This window comes from Odontesthes bonariensis, chromosome 9 (genome assembly GCF_027942865.1).
Source record: "Odontesthes bonariensis isolate fOdoBon6 chromosome 9, fOdoBon6.hap1, whole genome shotgun sequence".
In the NCBI taxonomy this organism is placed as follows: domain Eukaryota; kingdom Metazoa; phylum Chordata; class Actinopteri; order Atheriniformes; family Atherinopsidae; genus Odontesthes; species Odontesthes bonariensis.
Window position 1 is genome coordinate 24821097 of NC_134514.1, and position 22176 is coordinate 24843272.

Sequence of the window (22176 nt, forward strand, 5' to 3'; positions counted from 1 at the left end):
ATCTCATTTGAGGCTGCTCTTTGATGCAATTCAGGAATTTCCGAAAACTCATTATGTGAAGCATGTAAGAACGGCACAGGTGACGTTTACCTGTCGTGCTTCTCAGTGCAATAAATGTTCACTCCTTTCAACTGTCGATCAGAACAACCCTGAAGTGAGACAAGTTATCAAACTGCTCTGCGGTGTTTCACATTACAGCAACACATTTGCTCTAAACAACTATCAGAACCAGATAAGTGCATCGTTTGGTTTTTCCATGACACTTACCCGGTGTCAAAGAAAGCAATGTTTTTTCCGGCGGCTTTTTGTAAAGGCCATGAAATTAACCGATAGAGTTACTAACGCTACTCCTTCACAAAACATTAATGTGGCTCTTAAAAGCTGCTGGAGCAGTACTTTACATAAGAAAACTACCACGAAGACCACTTGCATTCATGTTTGCTTTTGGAGCTTCAATGATTATATAATATTGCTGCTTTGTTGCAACCAGACCAACTGCAAAAACTGGATATTTTTTCCTTTTAAATCACCAGGACATTCAATTTGGCCTATAAAATGAATTTACTGGCATAAAAAACATTTCTATCCTACAGACATACAGTATGTCTTTCATTGCTGATTAAGGATGCATGGTTATTTCAACACATCATCAGCTGTTAAAGGTTCCAAAGGCAAATATCCTTAGAAATCCAATATCAAGCATCCTCAGGTCCCAGTTTCATTTGAAAAAGATGAATATAAATAAACATGTGCCTGGTGACTATGTGCGCTTCACTGTCTGCACTGGCAAGCAGGCCATTATGATATGAATAGAAATTGTGTTTTGAAAATTAACTTGAGGAAAGACATGAATTTCTCTGCAATTCCAAGAAAAAATGTCCAAAGTAAGCTGGGAAATACCGGCCAACATGATATTTTTTGACAGATTGTAAAATATGGAAGTTGGTCTACAAAAAGAAAAAAGAAAAAAGTGGCAATTTTACAATACAAGCTGGAAAAAATTGTACAATGGCTTTATTTTGCTTCCTTAGATTTCAAATGCAATATAACTCCCATCGGAATACTGATGACGTTTACACTCCTGTCACAACGTGATGAAATTGATGTTTGCAACATAATAATGTTGCCAGTTACCATCCTTGACTATACTCGGGAAATCTGTGGTTGTTGGCTGGCACTAAACCCACAACCCTAAAGCGAGAGATTGCTGGATCAAATCCTGTCTTGCGCAATGTCCCTTTTCTGCATCTGCTGAACTTCCACCATCACTTACTTTTTCGACTTTTCTCCCACACACTAGTGGTTAGGGTTAGAAAAAATGAATGGATGTATTTTTTTAGATTCTAAAAATACATGATTGGGGTTTAAAAACAACAAATTGTCACGGACTACACAGTTTAAGACTCATTGGCGCCAAGCGATTGTGAGGTCTGACTTTTTCTGGATGAATGATTTTGTGATGCAAATGTATCACTCTTTTGAACGCATATTGTTTTGAGAAGCAAAACGCTTTATTTTTTAAGCCCCAGCCAACTAGCCAGACTACCTTCGTCAACGCCAAAACGAGGCTGGAACTCGGCTCACAGGACGCAGCAGGGGGTAAGTCAATGTTCATAAATGATATTGCTAATATGGGATGTCATACAGCTTCATGTCAAAAGAGGCAAACTATCCCTTTAAGTACCAGGATGAAATTCTGTTATGCCGCAGTTGTCACAACACTGATCGGATAATTGGCTAAATTACAATAAGATTGAGTTATTAAGTGTATGTAGACACCTTATTCTGACAAGAAATTGGATCGGATTACACGCGATCGGATTAAGACCCCGAGATAACTCGGTTGAAAGTCAAATTGAACGTGTTTGCAGATGGGTGAAGCACGTGGTGAATTAGACTTTGCGTTCTGCGCATGCTCGAGATTTTTTCCCCGTGGTCGTGTACCAGAAGTCGGAAGAGACGATATTACAATTGTTGTCGCCGTCAGAAACAAACAAACAACGCGATGGAGAATGCGCTGTTGTGCATCGCGTTTGTGCAATAAGCAGCTCATCACAAACGAAATGTAGAGGGACGTACCTTCATCTTGCTCTTCATTCGCCATTTTCTCGAATGCCTGAGTTTGATTCAATTCATTCACCGCCATATAGCCAAGGATAATTACCCTTGCTCAACTCATTCTTATTGTAATTTAGCCAATTATCCGATCCTTTCAGTGCCATGTAACCCCACTGACTGTTTATAAGAAAAACCCAGAAACCACCAATCTGCAAAAAAGCTACAGTATAACATCAAATTTCTCTCGCAGCAACATGGCAGATGTAGTTCCTGTCATAGGACTGTCAGTCATCAATGAGAAAAGCTTGTGTGCAAAAAGTCATCAGTACTGATAATTCAAAACTCGGATCAACCTGAGAAGTTAAAGAAATGTTCATAAGTGGCGGAGCAGACCAAATTTGAAATGTTTTCATGAAGCTTTTAAATTTTCCAAGCATCGCACATATACAGTGACAGAGAGGTTTTGACATTAAGCCTACACTGTATGGCCTCATCAGTAACCTTCAAATTTCTCCTCAAAAAAACCATCACTGTAAATGTTCGCACCTTGGCCATGATAATCATGCTCGCAATCTAGGTTAAACAGGTAATAAAGTGGTTTCAAATTCAACTTTATGGCGAGAGAGCTCACAGAGCACAGGGGTGATGAGGAGCTATCAACCTCCCGAGGACAGAACCGACCGGAGAAACCATTCCGGCTGAGCTGCTCCGGAGCTGAGCCAAGTGTAAATTGCAATAACAGCGGCCCGATGAGTTAGATTACTGAGGGGGTAAGGGGCTATCCTCACTCTGCAGATAAACCTACACATGCTCACACTCGTGCACAAATCAGTACACCTGTACGCACATCCAACGTGCGTACACAGACACTAAATCTATTCCACTGTGAGGAGGAGAAACAAGCAGATGAGAAACCAATCAAGCTGAAAAAAGAAAACAGTAATTACATGAAGCTGAAGAGGGAGATGGAGACCAGAGACAGATACATGCTGTGCCTCTCATTAATCATTAGTAGACTCTGAGGCATTCACAAGGTCAGCAAACAATGTTTTGATGTGTGTTTTTGTGTGGCTTTAGGTGAAAACACACACACACAAATTATCTCTGTAGCATACTGCCTGCAAACTCCACAGCAGCTGCATCAGAGTTTCTTCCTCCAGGCTTTCAACAGATACCATAAGGGGAAAGCACTCGCATGAACATAAACAGTACACTGAAAAAAGTGACTTTTTGGTGAAGTAAACTCTATTAGAGTAACTGTCATCATTTCTACCTTGTATTTTTAAGATTCTGTAAGAACTAGAGTTTCTTAAGTAAAATTAAACATTGTATTAACGTAATACATGAATAATGGGGGAAGAGTAAGTTTTACTTGGGTTTCCTCATACAGTTTAAATGTTTAGTAGTTGCATGTACATAAACCTAGAAATACTACATAAACTCTACTCTGAAAGTGTCTCGTTTTGAAACGCATGCACGACGCATGCGCACAATACGACAGGATGAGGATTGGCGCTCATCCGTACGTTAGATGCAGGATCACAGAGCGAGGTGGAGCACGAACGATTCATTTCACAGGTAAGTTATTACTGTTCCGTTTTAAATTTGTGATAATATGTAAGTCTGCATGTAGTTTGATGCAAGATATGTCACTGTTCATAAGTTAATTTAAAGTTAGTATAACGCCACATTGGTCCCTGCTGGCCTGTAAGTGTGTGTGTGTGTGTGTGGGGGGGGGGATTATTTTACTCAGGATTCATGTTTTTGTAGTTAAATGAAAGAATCGATTGTTCATTACAAGTTCTATTAGCAAATATATGTGACGTGTTAATTGTTTTATTTAGCTTGACAAAATAAAATGTTCTGCCCGGTGGTGTGGTGGTTAGCACCGCCGCGCCACAGCAAGAGGGTTTCAGGTTCAACTACCGGCTGGGGCCTTTCTGTGTGGAGTTAGCATTCTCCTCCTCGTGTATGTGTGGTTCTCTCCGGGTACACTGGCTTCCTCCCACAGTCCAGAAACATGCATATTAGGTTAATTGGTGGCTCTATATTTGTTCTTGTGTGTGTGGTTATTTATCTCGTTTGTCTCTGTGTGCCTGCAGCCCGTCCAGGGTGTACCCCGCCTCTCGCCCAATGAGCGCTGGGATAAGGCGGTAGCATGGTTGCCGCGTCTGTCACGGCGGTGTCGCACCGTGACGTCAAAATGACGTATCAGGCCTGGCGCTTCCCTTGAAAAGACGGCGCAGCGCGTTGTCGTGCACCAGTCGATTTTTGTAACTTGGCGGCGCCGAGCACAACGAACCGGATGGACCGATGTGAGACCAGGCTCAGTGAGGAGGTGCGTTTGTACAGGCAGCTGTACGAAACTGCAGAGAAACAGCACAGGGAGCACGTAAACTCCCCAAACTGGTGCACAGAGATTGGCAGAACTTTGGGGAAAGAGGGAGAGTTCTGTAAGAATGTGTGGAAGCAGCTACGGGACAGATACGTGAAGGCAAAGAAGAGGGCAGAGACTCTGTTGATGCCGGGGGCTTCAAACCTTCACCTCTTTTAACTGAATTAAAAAATTAAAATGATCCGAAAACTGCAGCAGTATCATTAATTACAGTATTCTTGCTCTTGACAGCATTGTTTTCTTCTCCACTTTCGTGGTTGTAGAGTAGCGGTAACCTTAACGTAGCAGCGCCACCTCTGTGACGGAGAAAATTGCAACTACTGGCGCGCAACGACTTGCGCCACTATATAGGGTCCTATGGCGGGCACGAACTCGTGACGTCATCAACACCGCTCGCGCAAGCAGACGCAGCAACCATGCTAGAGCCTTTAGGCTCCAGCCCCCCCGCGACCCGACTGACGGATTCAGCGTTTATAGAAAATGGATGAATGGAAAACAAAATGTTCATGATACAGTTTATTTCTCATTAAGTCTTATCAAAATATTTTTCTATCAACAGGAAGCAAATCAGAACAGAACATTATTCTCATCATTCAGGAAAGTCGAAAATAATGTCTGCATGATGTAATATTGTTTTGTTATTTTCCCTTGTTCATCCATTATAACGTAATATTAGAATTGTGGCTGAATGTTTTGGACCATTGTATTAATACCATAAATTGTGTCTCTTCATTTTCAGGGTGCCCTTTGGAGGAGCCGGTGGGCTTTGTGGACAGTTGGAGTTGAGGTCTAGGGAGAGGAGGTCGAGGAGAAATTCATCAGGGATAAAGAGTAGGCCTCTTGTGATATGAAATGGTTGTGCAAAAGATGCAATTTTATGTCATCAAAACATTTAGAGCTAATAAAACATAGGTTGAAGCATCCACACTACCCTGCTTGTCTTTGTTGATTTAAAAGTTGGGGGGCACTTCATGCACATTTGTCTAGAAATCATACACAGACTCAAACGTTAAGGCAGATAGTTTAATTTTCGTGTCTTGTATGTAATTCATGTAGTTTTAACAAAGAGAAGCAATATTTTGAACACCTTGGGATTGATTGTGAATACAGTACGAATATATATTCCTGACCCTCTCTCAAAAGTTGTTTTGAGCATGTTTGTGTGTGTTAAATGCTCTTGAATATCTAAGTATTATATTTCTGTAATGAATGTTGAAACTCTGTTTCAGAGGGTTTTTCACTGCATTTTTGAAAAGCACTATTCCAGATCTGTACTACAAAAGTATTGGGACACCTGCACAATCTAATGCAATTATTTCCAGTCCACAGCTCTACCAGCTTCTGCTTTTGTTAAGCTTCTACATGCTCATTTTTTATTTACTTTGTCAAAGGTGATAATTTGACTTTATGTTTATTACTGAAGTTGTGGTGGATGGTGCTGGTCTACCATTAAAGTGCATTATGTTGACAGTGTTCCTAAAATTTTGTCCCAATAGTGTATATTGGATGCAGTGTCTGTTCTTTTCATGTCAGTCATGCTAATGTTAAACTTATGGCTGCCCCATAAAAGATTGGGCAATTCAATCCACAATAGTAGTGGATTTACTTTGACTGTTCTTGTTAAACTGCTTAAAATGGAAAATAAACAGTTTAATTGCATCATAATTTAGTTGTGTGATATGTGATACATATATATTAAATTCATAGAGTATTGGTTTAATATATTTGGTAACATTTATCAAAAGAATAATGGCAATGATTACCTAATTTTAGTGAGTAATGTAACGTATGCAACCAAGTAAATTAAAATGTCAAGCACAAGAAAATAATTCAAATCTACTAAATTACTTCATAACAGCAAAATGATGTTCCTGCCTATGAAAAACAAGTAGACTTTACTTAATTTGTTTATATAAATATAACTTAAAACTTAGATGTAATTAAGTAAATGTTACTTAATACCTTCACAACTGTAATGTTTTATGGTAAGTAAAATTTACTTGATACTGGCAAGTGAGTGTTACTTGATATTTCAGCATTAAATATTACTTAAGCCACTTGAGTGCAAATACTTACAATGGGTTTTCTAAGTAAATCTTATGAGTTGTTTTTTTCAGTGTACAAACAAGACAAAGGCACACACACACTGCTCTAAACGCAGGGTGAGTCAAGCATAACTAAAGATTCAATGTGCAATTACTGTAAGCACATTGCACATCAGAGCAATGTAAACATGATTTTATCATTAAAGGGCTTCCATAGGCGAGAATGAAGCGAGTGAGGACTGAGGAGATCTGTTTTTTTAAGGGAATCCACCCTAAAATACTTCTCTTTTCTTTCTGCTGAGATCCAACCTTTATTTTCCTCACTCTGAGCCAAACTGTCATCAGAAGAGAATGCCAGAGGCAAGCTGTCACTTTACACCCAACTTCACAGTGATCTTATGAAAAAGGATCTCATTAAACTCCACATATCAAGTTTCTTTTTTGAAGTGAAACAGGGTCTTGATTCAGTCTCAATATAAAAAGAGCTACAAAGACAATGAATGTGTTTGTGCTACAATTTCTCCTGCTTCAATCCTGCAGCTCACACAGAGTCCAGAATTTAAAGAAGCAAATACATAATCATTTTGAGAAATGTGGCTGTAATGAAATATGAGAGAGGTTTAGTGCCACTCCTATGCCATTGTCTATGTCTATTAGCACAGCTTGACATAAGGACTTGAAACATGAGGAAGTAGCTGGTTTAACACTTAACACAACCAATGTCCTGACAAGCAAAATTTACTGGCAATTTTCTTGTCACAGTAAGTGTAACATAAAACTGTAGTAATAGGGTAAAAAAAAATAAAAAATACTCAATAGCTTCTATAAAATATACCTGATACAAGCATTGGAAACTATTTTAATGAAGAACAGCTGTTTTTTAACATTTCTACAAACCAAACAAAAAAAAATGACAGACAGATAGTTTTTTTTTTATTTCAAATTGTAAACTATACAGATTAAAATCAGTTCGACTTGAACCAACTACACCGGTAAATGATAGACAGAGCACAAAATTGTACAGGCACAGGAGACAGCGTCTACTGAGTGCTCTTCCTTTGAATAGTATAGCACATTTGTGCAATAATTCATGCTGTATTTTTTTCTCAAGCAACATTTTCAATGGAAGACTTGACTGTGTATGTTTACAAAGTATTGATACAGTGGAGTATTATCCCTTATACCTGAGTGACTTCTGAGTTGCACACAAACACACCATGTTGATTATATGTCTGTGTTTCATTGGTTGCATAGCAACACATCAACACAGGCTTAAAATGGAGGGATGCATGTGGGAGTTATGCCATGTTTCCATTACAGTAACATGTTCATATCATCCGAGAAGCGCATCTTTAAGGCAAATGTGCTCTGCTGAAATCCTTCCCAGCACACTGTTTCACTTTTGCTGTTCTAACATCACAATCCTCCTGCCTCTTCAGCTCCTCACAAATCATCCGCCACATCTTCGCTGTGCGTGCAGTGGGAGTGGGTGTCTGTGTATGCTCTTTACTACCAGGGCTGTGTGTGCGCACAGTGTGTTTCAGACCACTCATCTGTATGAACTCCACTGGCAGTTACATAAACCATACTGTCATTAGAGCTACAGGGCATACTGAAGCACTGCCAAATCAGTGCTGGGTCAATAACTCCCCACTGCAGTTTTTTGGGGATTTTCTTTTCTTTGTTGGGCAGCCAGTCACTTGAAAGTGAGGAGGAAGTGGGTAGGTTCTAACTCGTGCAGAGTAGCACTGCTATCAGTAACTACCATGAAATATTAAATTTCCCAGAGACCCTATTTGTCTCTACAGACAGGCAGAAGTTTGATCAGAGTAACTAAAACATAATGAAAGGCAATTGTGAGTGGCGCAGATGCATTTATTAAAGTTTAATTGTTTCTAAGCTGTTAACCTAGAGATACATTTAGAATTTATGCTAAAATCTGCCTCTGCAGCCTCTGGAACTGAAAGACGGCACTAATTATTGACTGTGATTTTTTCTCATGAGACTATCATGATGACATTTATTATGCTAAAATTCTGTAATGCCATTGACTTCCGGGAATGCCTACTGTTGGTTTTAGGAAATTAATGAGATCCTGTTAATCCATGAGCTTGGTTAAGGTAATAAGGAGATCAGGGTTGGCCTCCTTTGCGATGTACATGTAAATTGTGATGATGGCTCTCGTCTGTGGAGCCTTAGGGATATGTGGAGAGTAAGCTGAGGGGAAAATGAGATGCTAATTTGCTTGTTGCGGGCTACATTCACACAAATACTGTAGGGCTTCACGAAAACCAATCTTCAACACGAGTGTTTGAGCAGTTTCAGAAACAGTTTGTATAAACAAAAAGCTGAAGGCTGGTCGATTCGTTCGAGAAAATCCAAAGAGAAAAAGGATCCAAGGCAAAAACTAAAAACTGTCAAGTTGGAATTTTTACAAAAATGAATAAAAGCTGGGACTGTTTGCAAAGCAGAATTTCACATCAGTGTCAGTATCAATCCATGTTAATGGCACTAGCTAGAGGCTTAAAGACAGCCATGTTGGTGCCTGTGTCATTATTCCCAAAAGTCTTTGTGTTCAGCCTATTCTCACTTTTACAACATCACGGTCACCCTGTTCTGATTCGGACAAAATGAAAATAATTCTATCTGTGTTAATATTCTGTGAGAAATGAAATGCAGGGTAGCATGTGTTATATCGCAGTCCCCTGCTTTTTCCCCTCCACATTAAATCTATTGTGTGGCACATAAAGCAACCAGCTATTAACTCATCCTCTATGAGTTTTTCGTCTGGCTCAACAACAATCACCCTTTTGGGCTGAAGATCTAAGACCCAAAAGAGACGGGCTGGTTTAGAGGCGGGCCAACATGCTGGCAGGCGACCGTCGTTCCAGTCAGAGCCAAGTGCTAATCAGCTGTGAGGAGGGGTCCACGTGACAAAGTGAGCGCTCGCCACGTAATCAGGCGACCCAGATAGCTCTCCAGTCTGCCTTTGTGGGCCAGGCAGCAGGAGAGTAGCTCTCCAAATGAACTCAGAAGAGCAAGGTGTTCAAATTAAGCCTCTAATTATGTCCAATGTTGAATCCGTCCTCTGCTCGTGCCGTCCCACTAGACGCCATCAGATAGAAACATCCCACAGAACATCTCACAGGAAAGGGATTTAATGTGATAATAATGTGAGGAATCAGCTCATAATAATAAATTACTTTATTTATTTTTAGACATGGCAATTTGCTCTGTCCGAGAGTTTCTTTGCACACCCAACAGATATAAAGATTTCTGAAAATGTAGGCCACAGACAAAAGCAGAATAAACCCAAAAAACAACCAGCTTCTGCTGTCTTCCAGAGACATATGAGCTGCTAGTCTTCCAATAAGCTATGGAGGCTACCAACAGAACATCATGAATAGATTAAAAAAAAGAGTTCAGTCCATCAAATTTCTTTGAATGGGGAAGAACAGAAGCAACTAAAAGCCGCAGAATGCCAGCACACCAAGTGCGCCATACAAGTCCCCAAAAGCTGCAGTGAATTTCTCGCGAAATCTGCATTGTGACTGTGTGGACAAAAATGGTTTCGGAAAGATTCAATTTGACCAAAAATGTTGATATTGCTGAACAATACTTTCCACTCTATGCCTACTGAAAGCAATAATGTGTTTAATGAAGCTTTCACAGTTTAGCTTATCAAGCCTACTGTCGATTATTTCTGTTTAACTATCATGTTTATTAGAAATAAATCTTGAACTTGTCCTCATATTTTAGTGTCAGTGTCCAGGAGCATAAACAATAAAATATGGTTACTCTGGGCCTTTAGCAGGCAGGTGAAACCCAAATTAAATTAAAAATGATTTAAATAAGTGTTAAAATGATACTGAATGACAGACTTTCACTGCTGGCAAGTGATTTACATTCACTTGCCAAGTAAATCCATCTTTCACCGCATTGACAACTGATGTTAATCTTTTCTTTAATGCCAGTTGGTCTTTGTTTTTCACTTTAAAATCCAAATCTAGATTCTAAAGTAGACTGTTTCTGCAAACCCTCATTTACTAAATGCCATTTAATATTCAGACAAACATTCAGGCACTGCCTTTTTTAAGAGTTCATTGATTGTGATGACTGAGGAAATAAATCAGCTGACATATCTAAGTGCCTCAAGTCAGCATTTGTACAAGTTTCAGAATTGGGGGCCCCAGAGTCCCATACATATTTCTGTGACCTGCTTACTTATTGGATTGGCTCGCAGACCCCTGCAGTCCCTGAAGTGTGCTGCTCGGTTTCAAATCTGTGGAGAGCATTGCTGTAACGATTTTGTGGGAGGTAAATTTGCAGCTTGCAGCATTATTGGCGCGCTGCTAATTCAGCCTTTCCCCACCCACCGAACTAAAAAAGCGAATGACTAAAATATAGACACCAGACACGCACACGGTGCACTGCTGCTGAGGCTGCTTAAATGTGTGATTTACATTACCGGGATGCTTGCAAAGATGACTGTGAGCTTTTCTTCACACACCAATGGCACCTTTTATCAAACATGATAAAATGTCCTCTCACATTTCAATCTGTTCTGTTACTATTTGAACACTGAAAGCGAACATATTAATATTGCACAGCAACTTGCAAAGTTCTTTTATTTTTCTTGCATTCACATCATTTAATCTAACAGCAGCTCATCAATCAGCTGCAGAATGGGCCTCTGTAAACACTTTCCAAAGCAACAAGCCTAATGAAGATGTCAATTCTTTTTATTGACTCCCTTTATTGTGTATCGCCTGTGCAAAATGAAGTCTGTGAAAGTGAGGAACAAGGCCCCATCAGACTTGTGTGTACAACTGGTAAATTTATGACTAAATGCTAATCAGACAGCAGCAGTCACACACGCCTTACAAAAACTGTTTTCTTCCCAGTCACTTAACCACCCCGTGTGTAATAACTCCACTGTGCATTTGGCACCAATCCAAGTGATTGATGATGTTCCGGGTGGGAAAATTGCGATTCATATCTTCTTCACTGTTTATAAAGATTGTGTTGGTTGATAAAGTGTTTGCTGATTGCACTCACAAGGGAAACTAAACCCTGTGAGTGCAATCAACTTACAGACATTACATAGACTAGCTTGTTCACATGACAGTTTACAATAGAAATAACACAATCTAATTACATGCATAATGATGCTTTTAAAGCATTTGATTTGAAGATATTTAAACAACTCGGCAACAAGTTAAATGTTTCTATTTCAGTTTGGATTAACAGGTTGCACAGTTACTGTATATCCTGAAACACTGCATGTTGTGTGTAAAACAATGGAAAAGGTAACAAGCATGACATTACGGACATACTTTGCAATGTCTTGCTGCCATGTACCGCTGTGTTTGATGTCCCTTGAAAGTGGGATGTTGAAATTCATTCAATCAATGCATGGCAGTAAGGCAATGATCTGTACAGTAGGCCCTTAATGAGGCTGCTAAGTGCCTCGTGTCTTCATTATATGACTATGTTTTAATACGATTTCCTTTTAAACAAGAGCGCAGTTGGAGTTTGATAATTAAAACTTTGACTAAGTGCAACCAAGTGTTTTTGAAGGTATTTGCAGGTTTTGCAGGTGTTTTGGTTTAAACCAAAGAGGTGGACAAAAACTATTTTTAACAAGTAGAAATTGACCTGACAATGGAATCAGTGGAGATAGTTGTGGATGCACGCATTAAAACTGTTCATTTGAATAAGTTAAAACAGACTTCACTTAAACAGCCTCACCAAGGTGCTCACCGAACCTATGGCATTGGCCCACTGAGCCAACAATAAGCCCAGGAAGTCTGCTTTTGCTGTATCAAATCATTAATGGGGAATTAATGTTTTATTGCCCGAATCACATCTTAGTTATCACAACAGTGATAACTATATTGTCAGATGGGCCTGCAAGCCAGGAATTAGAGCCTTTGCTTCAGCAACTTTAACCCCAAAATCTGTCCATGTTACATATTTCGGAGGGGTTTTGGATGTTTTCATATGTGTCTTGGAACTACTGTGAAAAGATCGGAGAATAACATTTCATTGCTCTGAGTTCACTGCTGTCATAATCAGAGCCTCCTCTTATTCTGGAACAGTTCAACCATCTCAACTTGTGCTGCGTGCTCTGTCTTGCCAGCTGCCTTTCACCCCTATGTAGGAAGTATTCGTCAGCTCTGTTCACTTAAAATCCATCTGTAATAATCTCTTACACATTACTACGGGGGTTTAGGTGTTCTTTGTGCTTTACAGCATAACGGGTGTGAAAGAATCAGAGATCAATGGTGTGATTTAACTACTTTCTTCTCACATTTTGAGCCCTGTTAGTTTTAAATGTTGAACTGGAATGCTTTATGAGCTATTATGGATTTAAACCAGAGCTGAATGAGTAAATAAATCACTGTAAGTACTTGACCAATAGACTCCATCTATTCAAGTAATCTTTCCAATGTAGTCTTTTTTCCAATATCTTGCAGCCGTAGACATTAGACTGAAAAGCCATCTCTCCAAGTGTGCATCTGCCCACTGAGCAGTGTACAAAGATATGGCCGACAACACTGGATGCTGCAAGAAGGCAGATATAAAGAAACCCCAAAAATCCCCTAATCCTGCAGTACATACCCTAAAGCTGCTTAATATCTGAACGAAGGGACAGACCATTTCCTGTTGTAGGTCTGCCATCGTGTTGAGGATAGACTTATTGCAGATTTCAGCATGTATTTTAAGCATCAAACACCTGTAGGCATAGCCACCAGCTAGAATATCAGTTTTTAAACTGGGTGGAGAAAATTCTCTGAAGTTAAAGTTGGAAAGTGTAGAAAGGAGCTAAAAAGTAGGGGGAAGAAATCTGAGGAGAGTAAAGATGAGTGAAGAAGTCAGGCCAGTTCTGCAGGAAACAAATGGAAGATGGAGGGCCATTGATTCAAAACATTTTGCAGATTATCACCTGGTTGTCAGATACAGTTACAGTTATCCTCCATTCTGAAAACAAAGTGTCATGTTGAGAGAAAATAATTCAATTGGGAGCAACAAAGCTGAAGGAGAATCTGCCACAGCATGTCATACGTGTCCTGAATTTGTGAAGCTATTGAGAGACCCTTGATTTATGCTGGTTATCCATGTGATGGCATCAGTGCTACATCCTCTGGGTTATTTCAGTCTAAGTATGCAAAGAAATTCCAGTCTCTGCTTCAAGTGGATTAAACGGTCTTATGTCATATTTATTTTTCCTGTCCAATTCCAGAGCTAATTCAGGGCAGCCTGAATACTGAGGATTATTACTCAGTAATTCTGCACATAATTTAAGTTAAACTCAAAACCTCCAAAGAAGCTTGTATATTTGGGTAATGACCTGACAACCAATCTGGGGTAAGTTAATGCATATTTCTAGCAAACAAGCAAACAACTCTGGAGTTAAATTTTACATATAACCAAAAACTTATGATGTGATTTTAAAGAAAAGAAATTTCAAAATGCAATATGCACCTTTTCAACTCTGCACATCAGTTTAAACTAGATTAAGTGGGCTAGAAGTACGTAGCAGTACTCCTCTGATGTTAATTAGCACAACAGTGTGGGTGGGAGGTGATAAGGTAAGATCAATAACATCTGAAAATGCCTTCGATTTATTTCAGGCACCGCCTTCAAAGTCTAAACTCTATTTCAGCCCACACCAACACTGATGGGGAAGGCGTGACAGTGATAGAAAAACGACTTCTCTTTTTTTCATAGAAGCTGTGGAAACTACAGATTGCCTACTGCTATTGGCTTGAAGATCATTTAGTTGTGAGTCAGGGACTGCAGGAATGTAACAGCAGAGTGGAATTTCATGGTTCAAAAATACCTGTGAGTCAACACGAGTTCAAGCACTCTTGGAAACTGTTCCACAGAATGTGAATTAAATCTTAACAGTAGATATTTTCAGTTCTAGGCTACTGACAAAAATACCACTACACAGACACCCGTGAAAGAAAATAGTGTTTTGTGAATGTTCCAATCTTCATATTAATCTTGAGTGTTATCAACAAAAGACAGCATTTATTGCAAAAGGTATCTACACGGTTTGCTGTGGTGTCATTTAAATATATTCCTTTAGGTGAGTCTTTTGAACATCTTTTTGAGCGTTTGACATAATGGAAGAGGTACAGAGGTGTGATCAAAAGGGTGCGTGCATCCTTACTCCCTCCCACTCCAGACACGAGGAGAGGACGGGAAAAAGATGCACTAAGACAAGAAACAAGAAAAGCACATCCTTTGCTTCGAGCTGACATCTTCAGTGCAGCCTTTTTCTAGAAAGATAGATCAGCTGTAGCTTGTAGCGCTTATACTCACTGTTAACTACAAACTGAACAGTGTTGTGTTTTTATAGGTTCCTGTTTGAAGAAAGTGAGAGCTCTTTGCCAAAGTTCTCAAAGGAGGAAGGAGGGGAGGTGGATGATGCGATTACGCACAACACCTTTGACCATGAGCCGTGACTTCAACGCCCAGATAAGAAAACTGTATTTCTCCTTTCTTTTTCTACTTCTCTTTTAAGTCAATAATATGGCAACACTTTACACTTTACTTTCTGGTTGGGTTTAGAAATTGAGACTATAAGATTATAAAACATCATGGTTAAAACTGAAAATACATTGTTGTTAGTGGACTCCATTAATACAATTCAAATGGAGTTGCTCTCACAACACCTTTTTTCATTGAATATAACAGCAAGATGTTATTGACTGCGTGAAATAACAACCCATGGTGTCATTTTTGGCAGGATGACATGTCTCTGAACCATGGATCATTATTTGGGTTTGTCCCTCTCCCCAAAAGAGTCTCTTCCTGTGTCCCCATCATTTTATTTTTCACAAACTGGAACCTAGAGTATGTGTCACCAAGCAGCCGACAACTGGTGTGAATGTTGCAAAACGCTTTGAAACGCAATTTAGGATGGAACACACATGCGCATACATGTCTGAATACTATGACTAAGATCAAAATACTCAACGTGGTCAGTAAAATTATTGCTTTTATCTGAGTATGATCTTATTGGCTATGACCTGTGGGGTTCCCCATGGGTCAATCCTGGGACCCGTATTGTTCAATCTGTACATGCTTCCACTAGGCCAGCTAATACGCAGCTATAATGTGTCCTACCACAATTATGCAGATGACACTCAGATCTACGTGTCACTGACGGCAGGAGAACACGGGCCTGTAGATACACTGTGTCGCTGCATCGAACAGATCAGTTTGTGGATGCAAAACAATTTCCTCCAGCTAAACTCAGACAAAACTGAAATCATTGTCTGTGGCCCACAGAAACAAAGAGAAAGTGTTATCAGTCACCTTGAGACTCTCTCTCTAAAACCTAACTATCAAGTTAGAAATCTCGGGGTAATATTGGACTCAGACCTGAACTTTAACAGCCACATTAAATCTGTAACATCAGCAGCTTTTTACCATCTAAAAAACATTGCCAGAATCAAAGGAATAGTGTCTAAACCAGACTTAGAAAGACTGATCCACGCGTTTGTCTCCAGCAGGTTAGACTACTGTAACGGCCTGCTCACTGGGCTCTCTAAACGGGCTATAAGACAGCTGCAGTACATCCAGAACGCTGCTGCTCGAGTCCTGACTAGAACCAGGAAATACGACCATATTAGTCCAGTGCTCAGGTCTCTGCACTGGCTTCCTGTCGCTCAGAGAATAGACTTTAAAACAGCTCTGCTTGTGTACAAGTCTCTTCACGGTCAAGCGCCAAAGTACATCTCTGACATGTTAGGGCCATATGAACCAACTCGGGCTCTGAGAACCTCAGGGAGGGGTCTCCTGCTGGTGCCCAGAGTCAGGACTAAACAAGGTGAGGCTGCGTTTCAGTTTTATGCTCCTAAAATCTGGAACAGTCTTCCAGAAGATGTGAGACAGGCCTCAACTCTGACAATGTTTAAATCCAGGCTGAAAACAGTTCTATTTAGCTGTGCATATGACACCTGAAAGTATTTTATCTGCACTCTTCACTTTTTAATTAATTAATGATTATTTTAATGGGTTTTAAATTTCTTTCTTTTTTAATTTCTTTCTTTTATTTTTTTTATTCCTTTTTAATGGTTTTATTGCCTTCTTGTGATTTTATGTAGCTGTAAAGCACTTTGAATTGCCCTGTGTATGAATTGTGCTCTATAAATAAAATTGCCTTGCCTTGCCTTGCCTTATTGAAAACAATATTTACATTGGCAGAAATCATTTAGTTTGTGTAATAAAACCATTATTTAAAAAAATTGCCATCCATATTTCATTATGTAATCATTTCATACTTGACAAAAAGTATGTCTGTTATCAAAATAAACTTAAAGGCTTATAAACTCTTTGATTTTAAGCCTGCAGTGGGGGAAATGTAAGTATATATGAACAACAATTAAAGTCAAGCCCTTGGAGACATTTTCATGCCTCAGAATCAGGTCAGATATATCACTTACTGTACTGTTTTTTTTTTCTGGAACCAAAATATAAACTTAGAAGAACACGTTGATATTGCATGACATAACCATCGGACAGTACCTCACCTCGACCGCTCACGAAGTGACCGGAAGATGCAGTGCAGGGGCAGTTGTGACAGGATATCCCATTACCTTGATTTAAGGGCCTTAAATATTTAATACTTAAATACTTTCTTCACTGTCTCCATGTTCATTGTTTACACAATGCAAATGTGAGAGTTTTGTTTAGTCCGAGTATGCTGGTGTACCCCCTGTGGTATCCTCTGGTGCAATAAACAGAAAAGTATGTGAACAACTGTGCTGACAGCGGAGCCGGTTGGCTACACGAGCACAAGTTAAAAAAAAGAAAGCATATTTTCAGCCTATGTCTTCAATGTAAGTGCAAATATAGCATTTAACTTTTCTAGGAGTAACAGTGTAACTTTTAAAGCAGTTCCTATTCTTTGCCATGTCACTGAATGAAGGTCCATTGTTGTCTGGTTACCATGGTAACGTGACTTTAACTTCTAACTGTTTATTCACTATAATATACGTTAAACAATAGTGCACATATTAAGGATGTGGTACATAGTAAATAATTATCAATATAGGGCACAGCAAGAGTCTCTGCATTTTGCAGTATACTAAAGTTTTAAATATGGTGTCTGTGATGACATCCCAAGTCAAGTTCTATGTTCCATATAAGAGAAGCCCATAACTTCATTGACAATATTTCACTGCTTTTAAGAGAGAAACAGTTGGGGAAATGGTACCAAAGCCATTGCAGCTCATAGTTATACATTTATGTCAAATACAAAAGGGAAAGTGGTTGACAACACACATTTAAAAGGATCTGTAAATATTGTAATTGTTTTCAAATGGTAATGAAACATTCCAAATAATTCCATAAACCTTTCTATGTCAGAGTAAGTGGAGGCAGCATTTCTCATAGTGCAGTCATTACAGGAATTATCAACATGCTCCTCTCCTGTGTAATGTAAAACTGGACACCCTGGCGCCCAACAAGCTACAGTTAAATTGTCAAAGGCTGAAAGACAAACAGTCACATCAGTGTCAGGAGTCTTAAATTAAACTCTGGCTCTTATAAAGAAGTATTGAAGCCCCTGATCAGCAGCTTTGCTCCTGACAGTTTTCAGTCTCTCATGTCTGCTTGTTCTTTCTTTCTTGACATGAACATCCTGACAGATATGAGAAGCTGTATGGACCGGCTGTTGCTTGTTTGGCTCATCCAGCAAGAAAATAAGAGAAAACGATGTGCTGGAACTATCCACTTATTTGCTATATGGTCCACTAGTGAATCCGCCATTCTGTACTGCTGTTTGAAATTTCAACGAGAAAACTAAAAACTTGTGACCTGGTGCACTGAAAGTATTGTACAGAAGCTGTACACTAAATGGCTCAACATGGACTATCATGCATTGCGGCCTGGTGCGAGCAGCTCTGGAGCTGATGGAGTGTGCTAACGCTAGCTAGCACTATCTATGGTTTGTCATAGTACAATACATTTTTTACTCTGAAAACTAACATACCAAACGCAAAGTATTCACAGCTAATCCAAATTTCTGAGGCTGCATTCGAGTTGAATGGCAGAAATCCATTTGGCTCTCTTCTCTTTACTTTTTAGAATTTTGTATGAAATGAAAGCCAGTCTTATTTCTAAATCTGCAGCTCTTCCCCATTTCAAGATGTGTTCATCGAATCGGCTGTCTCTTTGCCACTCAGTAGCTAAAAAAGGGCGCAACCCGAGAACAGTCACGTGTCTGGTGACATCACATGCAATTTCTCTATAGTGAACACTATGCTGTGAGTGAGTCTGAGCACTGCCTGAGACAGGGTGAAACAGTGAAATAGTTTTAGAGTATTGTACCTCTGAGCAGGTTTGCTTAGATAACGGAGAAAGAGGGAGATGGAGAAAGCAGCGAGAGGGCTTCTGAGTGAGGTGGAGATGAGCGAGGGAGCACCGCAGTGCTGACGGCTGCGAGAATCATCCATCCAGAACACACTGAGCTTCTCTGGTGCAGTTAAGTCAACTCTGAAGACCGAATACATTCATGGCCTTCACTAACAACAACTTCACTTCGCACAGTACTTCCCTGAAACATAACTGAAGCACAAATATAACTGCACAGCCTGTATCTCATCTTCAGCCTCACACAGACATGGAGCTCTTGTTCTTCTTAAACGGGCACTTCTTTTAATCAACAGCCCAGCTTCTCTTCTCTGCACGTTATTACCAAACAAAAGGATGAGGTGATTTTGCCGCCAGCGAGGGACTCAAATTATTCAGAAGCAGTTACAGCTTATATAGTGTATACACCCTGAATTAATCTTTTATTGAGGCAGCCAGTGAGTTACTTGTTATAAGCAGTTTGGAGGGAAATAAGGCAACGCCTGCCACTGATCCATTTGAAGGAATGACAAACTACACACCCACCAGACCGCAAGATTGAACTCTAATAGAACTACTGCCTCCTAAACCTGAAGGCTGCAGTTGGTGTGTTTGGATGTTTTTTTGTTTTCTTTTTTCTTCTCACACAGGGGCCTCTGAGTTTGAAGCGCACTCTCTCAAAATGTTGAACAGGCTGGGAGGCAGAGCGACTCAGACTTCCATCTTGTGCTCTGGGTAAACATCTGTGCTTGCGTTTTCACAGCTTTATTACATGCGCAATGAAACACAAACACTCATTTCTACGTGAGCTTTGAACGAACGAATATACTTACCCACATATCAACACAAACAAGACTACACGAAGACGTCATGTGCTTGAAAATTCAGTCTCATCACAAGGAGAATTTCAGCAACGAAATTCAATTTAAGTGAAGAAAGTTTAATGTTTTTTATTTTTTGTAAATGTTTTTTCTTTTATTAGTTTTTTGAGCCCCACACTTTTACCGACTGGCTGAACGACATATGAGTTGTCTCCACCTCTTCGGTATAGACCTGAGGTGATGGCTGAATTGTTGTCATTATCATTATTCACATTATCATTCTGATGTTCCTCAATCTGCCCGCTTGTCCGGGTATCTCAAACAACATGATGAGTCAGAGACAAGCGGAATGAAAATTATAACTCTCTGGGGGGGAAAAACAACCCTCAGATCCTTTTTTTAGGACGTGATCATGTCATGGCTGTATGATAGACACATCATTTTGTGAAATACAATGCCTGAATTCACCTATAACATGAACAATTTTGAAGATAATTATGATTACAATTAATTGAATTCCAATTGGCTTGAATTGGACTATACTATTTAAGTGCCTTGAGATGACATTTGTTGTAATTTGGCGCAATATACTGTAAATAAAACTGAATTGAATTGAACATTAAACCTAAAAGTACAGTGATGAAATTAGGCTAAATTGAAACTCGATTTCAAAGAGTTATTTATATCCTCCTTCCACTTGGAAATGAGCTGAAACATCTGTGGCTGTATTGGATGTGGGGGAGTGCGATGTGGAAAAACCAAACAGCAGGTTAGAACCCCCTGTGATGTTTGACCTCTACACCCGGGATTCATGCTTCTCTGAAAGACAAACCTACAGTCCTCTTGCATTACCAACAACACACTTTGAAATCAATTACATTCGAGCAGATTCAAAGCAAACACGCAGCGCAAGAGATTTCAAATTGTCCGCCTCTCCGAAAACCAGAATGCCAAAAACTGCCCACTTCTATACCTGTTAACATGGTGCTCAGTTTCCGCCACAATCGCTTGCAATTGGTGTTACATGATGCCGTTCAAAACACAATATAAAGAACCAGACTAGAGAACATTCAGTTGCCTATAAACCCACTCTCTCTACAGGGGGTGTAAACCACGGCAGGGATGCGCCCTGGTGTTCCCTCCACACTTTGACAAAGCACCTGTGCAGCATCTGACTCTCAGTAATAAATAAAACCCGCATTGCAACAGTTAATGAAGATAAATGTCTCCACTTAACACACATCCGTAAGTCATAAGCAGCGCGCCTGGCCGTTAAATCTCTAATAAATGTCGGTACTCTTCTTTGCGCGCGGCGTTACCGAGCGCGCGTAATTTGGGTGAATCAAGACATTTCTTTAGCTTAAAACGTAAAGCAGTCCTACCTCGCTCATGGTGGACAGTATTGTCGAGGTTGCTTCCACTACGTGAGTTGTAGAATGAGAAGTTTCAGCCACAGCGGTCTTTAAAAAGAGTGGCTCGCCGAGGAGAGAGGAGCTTTATAAAGTGTTAAGCCCAACTCCTCCGTGTCATCACGTCACTAATAAACCAATAGGAATGCCGTGGGCAAATGTGTCTCCCAAGTCACCACCCAACTTCTTTAAGCATCCATACACTGCTGTGTAAGCCGTTTTTTATTGTTTTTTTTCCCTTTTTCTTTTTAGTGATGATCAGAGAGCAGCTCTCTCCTGCTGATGAATATCCACTCACTGATATGACCACAGGGAGGCATCTCATACACCAGCCATCATGTCATTAGTGGAAATTGTTATCTCGCATGTAGCCTCCATCTGAGGATGTGCACAATTGTGTGGGGATGAGGTTGGTAACAAACGCTCCTAGGCAAAACGGATTTAAACGTTTTACAGTTTTTAATGTGGTACTTTATTGGGATGTAATGCACTCTTTGAAATCGTGATGGTACCACTCTAATGTTTATAGGAGCTCTCTACAATACATTTTATATTCCTTTTCATTTTATGAAGTAGGCTGTGGAGATTGTCGGACGTTCAACACTTTTATAATGAGATTAATCATGTCCAGTAAAATTTTACTGCAGCAAAATAACCCAAGTAGATTTTCTGTGATGCTCTCCAGAACAAGAGCATGTGGACTTCATGGCATCAGTGCGAATGAGAATGATTGTTTTCAATGTTACTGATTGAAAATTAAAATAAATTGGTGTTGTTGTTTTTCCTTTTATTATTGGTTCCAATAAACCTGTACAATAGCTGTACAATGTGTACAATTTCTGGATGGATGCACTGTTGGGTTTTGGCTGTGAGTTTTATCCTGCAAAACTGTGATGTCCAAGAGAAATGAACCATGGGGACAATAAGGTCTGTCGTCTGTTGGCTAATCTACATTTGTGTGCAGTCCATATCTCCATTTGTAAAATAACGACAAACTGAGCATTTGAATTATTTAAACCTCAGTCCAAAATCAGGTCCCTGCTCATGTAAATTGATTTTGATTCAGATAAACAGGA

The 22176-nt window shown here is 39.7% G+C and overlaps 1 protein-coding gene across 1 annotated transcript in view; it reads right to left on the minus strand.

Moving 5' to 3' along the window:
- The window catches only part of pcp4b (Purkinje cell protein 4b), a 44862-nt gene extending 23523 nt beyond the window's left edge, over positions 1–21339 (minus strand). Inside the window, exon 1 of the mRNA XM_075474456.1 lies at positions 21074–21339. Within this exon, the coding sequence (XP_075330571.1) occupies positions 21074–21082 (9 nt within the window). The 5' untranslated portion in view covers positions 21083–21339. The remainder of the gene's footprint in view (positions 1–21073) is intronic.
- Between the last annotated feature and the right edge of the window lie 837 nt (positions 21340–22176).